The sequence below is a fragment of the Elephantulus edwardii genome, unplaced genomic scaffold (assembly GCF_000299155.1).
Source record: "Elephantulus edwardii isolate Elephantulus edwardi_28Jun2011 unplaced genomic scaffold, EleEdw1.0 scaffold00035, whole genome shotgun sequence".
Classification (NCBI taxonomy): Eukaryota; Metazoa; Chordata; class Mammalia; order Macroscelidea; family Macroscelididae; genus Elephantulus; species Elephantulus edwardii.
The window spans coordinates 11,842,311-11,851,187 of NW_006399785.1; the positions used below are offsets into that span (position 1 = coordinate 11,842,311).

Here is an 8,877-nt window from a genome sequence, read left to right on the forward strand (position 1 = left end):
TGACTCACAACAAGTGATTGCAAAGACCATGGCCTGTATCAGATGCACCTTAGTCTCCAGAGAGACACCATCGCTCTCAGTACTTTGGACAGGTCCCTAACAGCAGACTTTTCCTATTGCGGTACATCTTTTAACATCCCTGCTGCTGGTGCCAAGAAGGCTAGAAAAATAAGTGTCTTGGTGTGTCTGGGGGGTAGAGACGGGAGGAGGTCTTTTCATAGCATCATCACCCTATGAGGAGTCCACTGAGGGCCTGATGTTAGAAGCCACTTGTGACTGAGATGCTGTGAGATTGGCAGCTGTTCGTGCTGCAGGGGTAGCGTCAACTCCGCGTGTCCTCTGACACTGTGCTTCCCTCTCCAGGTGGCTGGCCTGCCTGGTCGTTTGCTGCCTGCTGACCCTCATTGTGATCTTTTTCTACCTGGGGATGCTGTGTGGCATTTGTGGCTATGACAAGCAGGCCACCCCGACCAACAGGGGCTGCGTCTCCAACACCGGCGGCATCTTCCTCATGACGTGAGTGTTTGCTCTGCCTTGACATGTGGAGGTTGGGGGTGTAGGAAGGGGGGCAGGTGATGATTCTGGTATCACGTGGACTTGCTTTCCCCCGTCCTCAGTATTCTGGTTCCAAGAGGACCACTGAAACCCAAGGGGACCATTGAAAGCCAGTGAGGCCATTGAAACCCAATGAGATCGTGAAACCCAGTGGGACTATTGAAACCCAGTGTGGCCATCGAAACCCAGTGGGCCAACTGAAACCCAGTGGGACCATTAAAACACATTGGGACCATGGAAACCCAATGGGACCATTGAAACCCAATGAGGCCATTGAAACCCAATGAGATCGTGAGACCCATTGGGACTATTGAAACCCAGTGGGGCCATTGAAACCCAGTGGGACCATTGAAAGTCAATGGGACTATTGAAACCCAAAGAGACAATTAAAACCAGTGTGGCCATTGAAACCCAATGGGACCACTGAAATCCAGTGGGGCCATTAAAACCCAGAGGAACCATTGAAACCCAGTGGAACCATTGAAACCCAGTGGAACCGTTGAAACCCAGTGGAACCATTGAAATCCAATGGAACCATTGAAATCCAAAGAGGTTGTTGAAATCCAGTGAGACCATTGAAACATTTTGAAACTCAAGAGAACCATTTAAACTCAAAGAGATCATTGAAACCCAAAGAGGTCATTGAAGCTCATTGGGACCACTGAAACCCAAAGAGACTATTGGGCTTACTTGGTTTGGGCATTTTCAGCAAATATAAGAAGCCAATGAAAACTCTAAACTGGCTTTACTTTGATCAAGAAGTTCAAACACACTGAGTACATGCTATGGACTACTCTTTAACTCGTTCAAAGCTAGTGGGACACATGATACCCACCCATACTTACACTTCTGGGATTTATGGGAAGCTTCAGTCCCACTTCTAGTGCATGCTGCAATGTTGTGGAGACCTACATAACTGTATAACTCTGGAGTAACTGAGTGATTCCACCAATCCAGCACCAGAGAAGCCTTGGGACATATGTGTCCCCCTAATTATAGTGCTATCTACATTAAAGCTACTAGTTAATTCTTACTCATAGCAATGTTCTGTTAGGTTCTGAGGCTGTAAATCTTTATGGGAGGAAACTGCCCATCTTCTCCTGCAGAGCTGCTGGTGGATTTCATTCTATTTAGAGAAAGAAAATTACATTTCATTCAAAATGCCTTCTATTACTGAAAATACGTGCTTTCAACAATAGCAATGACAAAATTAAAGCAAAAATTTACTCAGTTCTTTAGAGGGTGAAAATTCTTTCCAGATTTGCCTTCTTGGGTCCTCTTGCTCTTCCCTCATTCACTCAGAAGCTTTATATGTCTGACACTGGTTTGTGTGGTCAGAAGTATCATACAGTTGTTCTTCTAAACCCCAGGAACCTTGATTTAGAACAGAATTTACCAACCCAGTAAGCATCCAGGGGCTTCAGACTTTTACTCCAAAAACAGACAAAGAAAACCAGTTTCCAATGAACTGATTCCAATTTAGGGTGACCCCGTGTGTGTTCAAGTAGAACTAAGTTCCAGTGGAGGATTTGGGGAGCTGGATTACTAAACCTTTCTTTTACTGCAACTCAGGGTGGATTTGAACCTTCAGCCTCTAGGCTTGAACACGTTAATTGTACTACCCAGAAACACCAAATTAGGGATGAGAACAGTGTCTCCAGGGAGTTGTGTGCCAGTAAAGAAGGACATAGCCTACTGGTACAAGAATGTTCATTGTAGTTTTAGAAGAATCATAGCTCCAGCGGGATTGTTTATTGGGGCCATGAGCCAGGTGTGACTGGAAATGAGGGGACCAGAAATACAACCCAGTTGTAGGTGGGTAGTTCTGAATGCTCCTGAGAGAGAAACCTGTGTGAGTTCTGGGTCAGTATTCCCTTTGTTATGAACTCACCTGAGAAACAAAAGTAGAGAGTGTGGTCTGATGGGACTCCAGAGAAAAGATGTACTAACTATATGGAGCATGGAGAATAGCACCTCCTAGAGGCAAGTTAGAGAACCACAGCTGCATCTGGCCTCGGCTATTTGGTTCTTATCTACCTGTGTCACTAGTAGACAAAGATTCTCACCACTGGACCAATTGGCAGCATCAGAATGAATGGTGAATAGATTGAAATTGTTCACAGCTTTAGTTTGCTTGGCTCCACAGTCAACACTCTCGGCACCAGTAGCCAGGAAATTAAAAGACGTATTGCGATGGGAAAGTCTGCTGTTAGGGACCTCTCTAAAGTACTGAAGAGCAATGGTGTCTCTCTGGAGACTAAGGTGCATCTGATACAGGCCATGGTCTTTCCAATCACCTGTTATGCATCAGAAAGTTGGACAATGACTAAGAAGGATAGAAGGAGAATTGATGCCTTTGAGCTGTGGTGCTGGAGAAGAGTATTGAGGGTACCACGGACTGCTAGGAAATCAAACAGATTCATCCTGGAAAGGGTTAAACTGGGCAGCTCCTTGGAGGCAAGGATTCTGAGGCTTTGTCTAACGTACTTTGGACATGTTTGGAGAGACAGGTCTTTGGAGAGGGACATCATGCTTGGGAGGGTGGAGGGACAGCGCAGGAGGGGAAGACCCTCTATGAGGTGGATTGATTCAGTGACTGGGATAATCTGGATGGGTGTATCAGAGACAGTGCGATTGGCACAGGACAGAGCAGAGTTTAGGGCTGTTGTACATAGGGTCACTATGAGTTGCAAGCGACTCGACGGCACATAACAACCACAACAACATGTCATTAGCGTTGTTATTTCTTACAATGTGTAGGTTTGAGGATAGCTCCAGCTTTCACTGTGTTCATGCAGACACCAGGGCCTCGAAAACTCCCTTTTAGCTGGCATTGTCTGGCAGTCAGGGAAGTATGACAGAGAACACTATGCGTGGAAGATTATTTCCTCACATCCTGATCCTGGAGACATTTAAAATGTACAAGCAAAAGGGTCTCCCTTTTTATTCAAATAAACATCAATGTGGATAAAAAGTTACACGTATTATTGATGTTTTAGTGGATAACTTTATATTCCATTTTCTTTGATTGAAATGAGCGAAGCAAAAAAAATTCCAAAACCAGATCTATTGCTATCCAGCCATTCTGACTCCTGGTGACACTTCTGTTAGAGTGGAATTGTCCTGGAGGGTTTCTTTATGGGACCAGAGTGCCAGAACTTTCCTCTGCACGTTGGCATGTGGCTTTGAAATCCCAACCCTTGGGTCGGTTTAGAGTGAACCATTTGGGTGCCACCAATGATGTCTCTACAATGCTGTCTCTAACTGCTTTGACAGGAAGAGTACATTGCTTTGGAACAGTGAGGCTGCCTGTCCTAAAATTCTGCTCACACTTTTCAAAGGAATGAAACAGAACTGTGATATTTAGCTTCACAGAAAGAAAGAAAACAGTTGCAAGGTCACAAACAAGTTAATGGGAGCTGAAGGCTTCCCCTCTGCCACATCACTGCCATTCACAGCTCTCCCCGCCATGTCTCCACCATTCATGGTTCTCTCCATCGTCCATCTATCAGTCACGGCCTTCCACAGTCATCCCAACACTCAGCCGTTTTCAGTGTCCCTCCAGCAGCTCTCCATCATTCGTGGCTCTCTCCAGTTACAGCCTTCTGCATTCTCATTCCTTCACTTCCCGCATTCCTCATCATCTTTCCACCACTCATGGCTTCTCCATCATCCCCTACACCATCTACAGCCTTCTTCACCATCCCTTCACCGTTCCCCTCTAACATGCCTCCATCACGCCTCTGTCATTCACAGCCCCATCTACCATCCCGCCACGTCTTATTCCCATCCGCAACTCGCTCTACAGTTTCTCCACCATCCACAATCTCTTTGCCACCCTTCTACTATTCACAATCCTCCTCCCCATCCCTCCACCATTCCTGTCTCTCTCTATGCACCATCCCTCTGCCATTCATCGCTCTCTTCACCATCTCTCCACCATTCATGGCTCCCCCACTGTCCAAAATAAAAAGGGATGGACCATTTTGGTTTTTTAAAAAAAATTCTTATTGTAGTAATATAACCACACAACCCAAAACACGATGGCTTGTCAATTTTTAGGTGGATAGTGGAGTGGCATTGATCATTTTCATTATCCACCACTCTCGCTGCTATCCCTCCATCGTTCACAGCCTTCTCTGACATCCCTTCCACATCTCACCGCCATTCACATCTCTCTTCACCCTGTCTCCACCATTCATGGCTCACTCCACCATCCTCCCACCATTCACACCTTTCTCCACCATTTGTCCTCCATTCACAGCTCTCTCCACGATCTGCAACCCTCTCCACCATCCCTCCACCAGCTTGAATCCTTTCAGAATGGTCGAACCACTGTAACCTTTGCCAAAGGCACTGGTCCACTCAAATGACCCCAGAACTCACACTCTGAACCTGCGTGTGGGCTGCACGTAGACCAGAGGTGAGCTCTGGCAAAGGGTCAGTGAATGTGTGTCAAGGACTGAAATGTAAGTGTGTTAACACTCTCTCTCTTCACTCCTGGGTACCGCTCACCTGTTCCACCTGCAAGACCCTGCAGGTTCCAGGCCTGGTTTCTACACAGAATAGAAAGCACAACAGCTCAGTACCAAATAGATTAACAGCCCAGCGAGGAAATGGACCAAGGACTTGGACAGATATTTCTCCAACGAGGCCCTCTCGATGGCCCGCACGTACAGTAAGAGCCACCTTGACCTCTCAGTGGTTGTGCTCAGTTCATGCTCTCTTTCTGTCTTCCCAGCGGCGTTGGGATAACTTTCCTCTTCTGCTGGATGTTGATGATCCTCGTGGTTGTTGCTTTCTTCATCGGTGGCAATGTTGAAAAGCTCGTCTGTGAACCCTACGAAAACAAGAAGCTGTTCCAGGTAAGTGCGTGCATATGTTCTCTCCCGTGTGATGGAAGGACTTGGGAGGAAGCTTTCATTTCCCCCTTTTGGGTTTCTTTCAGCAGAACCAAAAGGGATGAGCTTATTTGGTTTTTAAAAAATTATTATCATAGTGATATAACCACATAACCCAACAAACTAGTGTTTGTCAATTTTTATGTGTATAGTTGAGTGTCGTTGATCATTTTCATCAAGGTGTCTAACCAACCTTGAGTGTCTGTTTTTCAAATTACCCCACCTCCACTTGTACATGTTCAAGCGACTGTGAACATGGCATAGTGTCAGGCAGGGCGTCAGTCTGGTATGCCAGGTCACATTCTATGATGCCACTTGAACAAGTTGTCCACTTGACCACACCACACAACAGCGAGACTGTCCAGGTCTCTCCCATTTCTCATTTGCCTGTTTTATGAAGATTAAACCCCACCCAACCTACTGTCATCGAGCTGCTTTCCCCACATCGCAGCCTGGTAAGATGGAGTGGCACCGCTGTGGTACCTGTGGCATAACTCTTTCTAGAAACAAATTGCCTCATCTTCCACTGGTGAGCAGCCGCGCATTTAAACTTTATCCCACCAGCACACCTTCTTAAGTTATAACAAAACAACACCCTGAAAACGAAAAACTCCTTGCTGGGAACCCACTCTTAGCTGACCCTCCGGCAGGTTTTCCGAGGCTGTAAATTGCACAGGGGAGGAGACTGCCCGTCTTTCTCAGAATGCACCAGACCTCCCTTTCTAGATAAAAGGGCTCAGCATCTCTTCTTGAGGCATGGGAGAGTGATTTGTTCAAAGCACACTGATATTTTCAAATTTTAACATGGAAAGTAGATGGTAAGGAAAAACCATCATGAGGAAAAGCAGGTGCGGATCTCAATATATTTAAGAGAATATTTTGTTTAAGCTGGTGCATGTCTGTTGGCATAAAATTGTCTTTAAAAAGGAAAATTTAAAAAGGATTCTTGTTAATTCTAGGTCTTGGACACACCGTACTTACTACATGATAAGTGGAGATACTACCTCTCGGGCCTGTTATTCCAGAATGATTCTGTCAAGCTCACCTTTGAAAGCGTTTACAGGTATGAACAATTCCAAGGTAAGTCTTGCTATTTAAAATGATCTTAAAAAAAAATAAAAAGGAAAGAAATAGAAGAGCTAGTCTCCACACAGTTAAGATTTGGGGCCAAGTTCTAGTGAGATGAGAAAAGATTGCAGAAAAGGAAAGAGAGGAAGTGAAGGTCATCGGTCACCCTTCCTGTGGCCAGGCACCCTTACTAGCCTGTTATTAGGCTACAGTGACTTTGACTTCTAAGAGGAAAGCAAAGGTCCCCTTAAACTTGTTCAGAGGGATGGTTTTTGCTACCTCATCCCGAATTTTATTTCTAAGCTTCGTATACTCTTGAAGAGCAGAAGGTACATCTCATTTCTCTCTTAATCCCCAGGCTTTTGCACCCTGCCTGAGTACAGTTGGTGCTCATGAGATGCTTTTTCACTGTTATTACTTTAATTTATACCCAGCCACCTCAACTCTTCTGCTGGAAAGATGTGGGATCTGATATCTCAAAGAAAATGCCAAAGTAGTTTCCACTCCCAGCTGTGCCGACTGAAAGTTTTTGTTGTTATTATGTGCCATTGAGTCACCTTCAACTCACAGCGACCCTGTGTACAATACAGCTCTGAAGCGTGCCCTGTCCTGATCAGTCTCACTGACTCTGACACACCTATCCCATTGCCTAAGTCACTGTATCAATCCATCTCATGCAGGGTCATCCTCTGCTATGCTGTCCCTCCACCCTTCCAAGCATGATGTCCTTCTCCAAAGATTGGTTCCTCCTGGCCACGTGCTGAAAGTATGTGAGACTGAGCTTCGAAATCCTAGCTTCCAAGGAGAAACTTGGTTTCACTCTCTCTAAGATAGACCTATTTGTTTTCTTGGCTGCTGATGATATGTTCAAGACTCTCTCCAGCACCACAACTCAAAGGCATCAGTTTATTCTGTCATCCATAGTCATTTTCCAACTCTTTCATGCATAACAAGTAATTGTGAAGACCATGGACTGGATCAGGTACACCTTAGACTCTACACTGACATTGTTGTTTCTCAGTACTCTGGAGAGGCCCCTGACAGCAGATTTACCTAATACAATTTGTCTTTTGATTTCCTGACTGCTGGTGCCAAGAACGTTGATTGTGGAGCTAAGCAAGCTGTAACCGTTAACAACCTCAATCTCTTCTCCATCCATCATGGTGCTGCCAATCAGCCCAATCTTTGTCTTCTTGATGTTGAGCTTCAATCCATATTGAAGACTACAGTCCTTGACCTGCACCAATCGCTTCAAGTCCTCCTCAGTTTCGGCAAGGAAGATTGTGTCATCTGCCTAATGTAGGTTGATGATGAGTCTTCCTCGAATCCTGATGCCACATTCCTCCTCATAAAGCCCACCTTCACAGATTATCTACTCTGCATTATAGATTTGAAAAGGTATGCAGACAGGATGCATCCCTGACACACTCCTTTCCTGATTTTAAACCATGCAGTGTTTCTCTGCTCTGTTCTGTGGACTGTTTCCTGGTCCAAGTATAGGTTTCACATGAGCACAATCAAGTGTTCTGGGATTCCCATCTTTCTCAAGGTTAGCCACAATTTGTTGTGATCCACACAATCAAATGTCTTTGCATAGTTAACCGAACACAGATAGACATTCCTCTGGTACTCTCTGCTTTCAGCCAAGACCGAACGAACAAGGAAAATGGTCTTTCTCCAGCACGGGAATTGTGTGCTGAGGAGTTTTAAACCCTTTGTTTAAGATTCTCCAGGTTTGGAGCTGGGCTGCCCGCTGGCGGATAAGGAGTTGTGCTGTCGGCCCGAAGGCAAACCTTCAAACCCACCAGCTTGCTAAGACCTTTGTGTTAGCAGGGCCACTGCACCCTGGTGCTCTGATAAAGCAAATGGGACAAACTCTTACCATACTCACTTATAAAGAGCACTCTGGCTCTTTAGAATCTGTTCTTCCAAAGCAGATTTGTTCATTCTTCTGACAGGCTTTGTGTCAGACCCATGATTCAAAGGCATCAATGTTTCAGTCTTCCTTGCTCACCTCTCAGTTTCTATACCCGTATGTTATTGTTGGATATGTTGGATATGTATACCGTAGAGTCGGAACCGACCCATAGCTGACCCTCGGCAGGTCTTCAGAGGCAATTAATCTCACAGGAGATTGCCCATCCTTCTCCTGCAGAGTAGCTGATGCATTTCAACTCCATGTCTTTGGGATTTCAGCACAGTTTCTTGTTACTAGGCCACCAGAGCTCCCCAATGAGGCAACTGAAAATATCAAATTTGGGTCAGATTTAAGTAATGTCTTTGCTTTTTAACATGGCCAAGAAATCTTTCCCAGCAGATTTACTCAATGGGATGTATTATTCAATGGGAAATA

At 45.3% G+C, this 8,877-nt stretch overlaps 1 protein-coding gene across 1 annotated transcript in view; it reads left to right on the top strand.

Moving 5' to 3' along the window:
- PROM1 (prominin 1) overlaps positions 1–8,877 on the top strand; it is a 135,534-nt gene that overhangs the window by 91,861 nt on the left and 34,796 nt on the right. Inside the window, exons 12-14 of the mRNA XM_006884535.1 lie at positions 364–516; positions 5,297–5,420; positions 6,416–6,519. Of these exons, the coding sequence (XP_006884597.1) occupies positions 364–516; positions 5,297–5,420; positions 6,416–6,519 (381 nt within the window). The remainder of the gene's footprint in view (positions 1–363; positions 517–5,296; positions 5,421–6,415; positions 6,520–8,877) is intronic.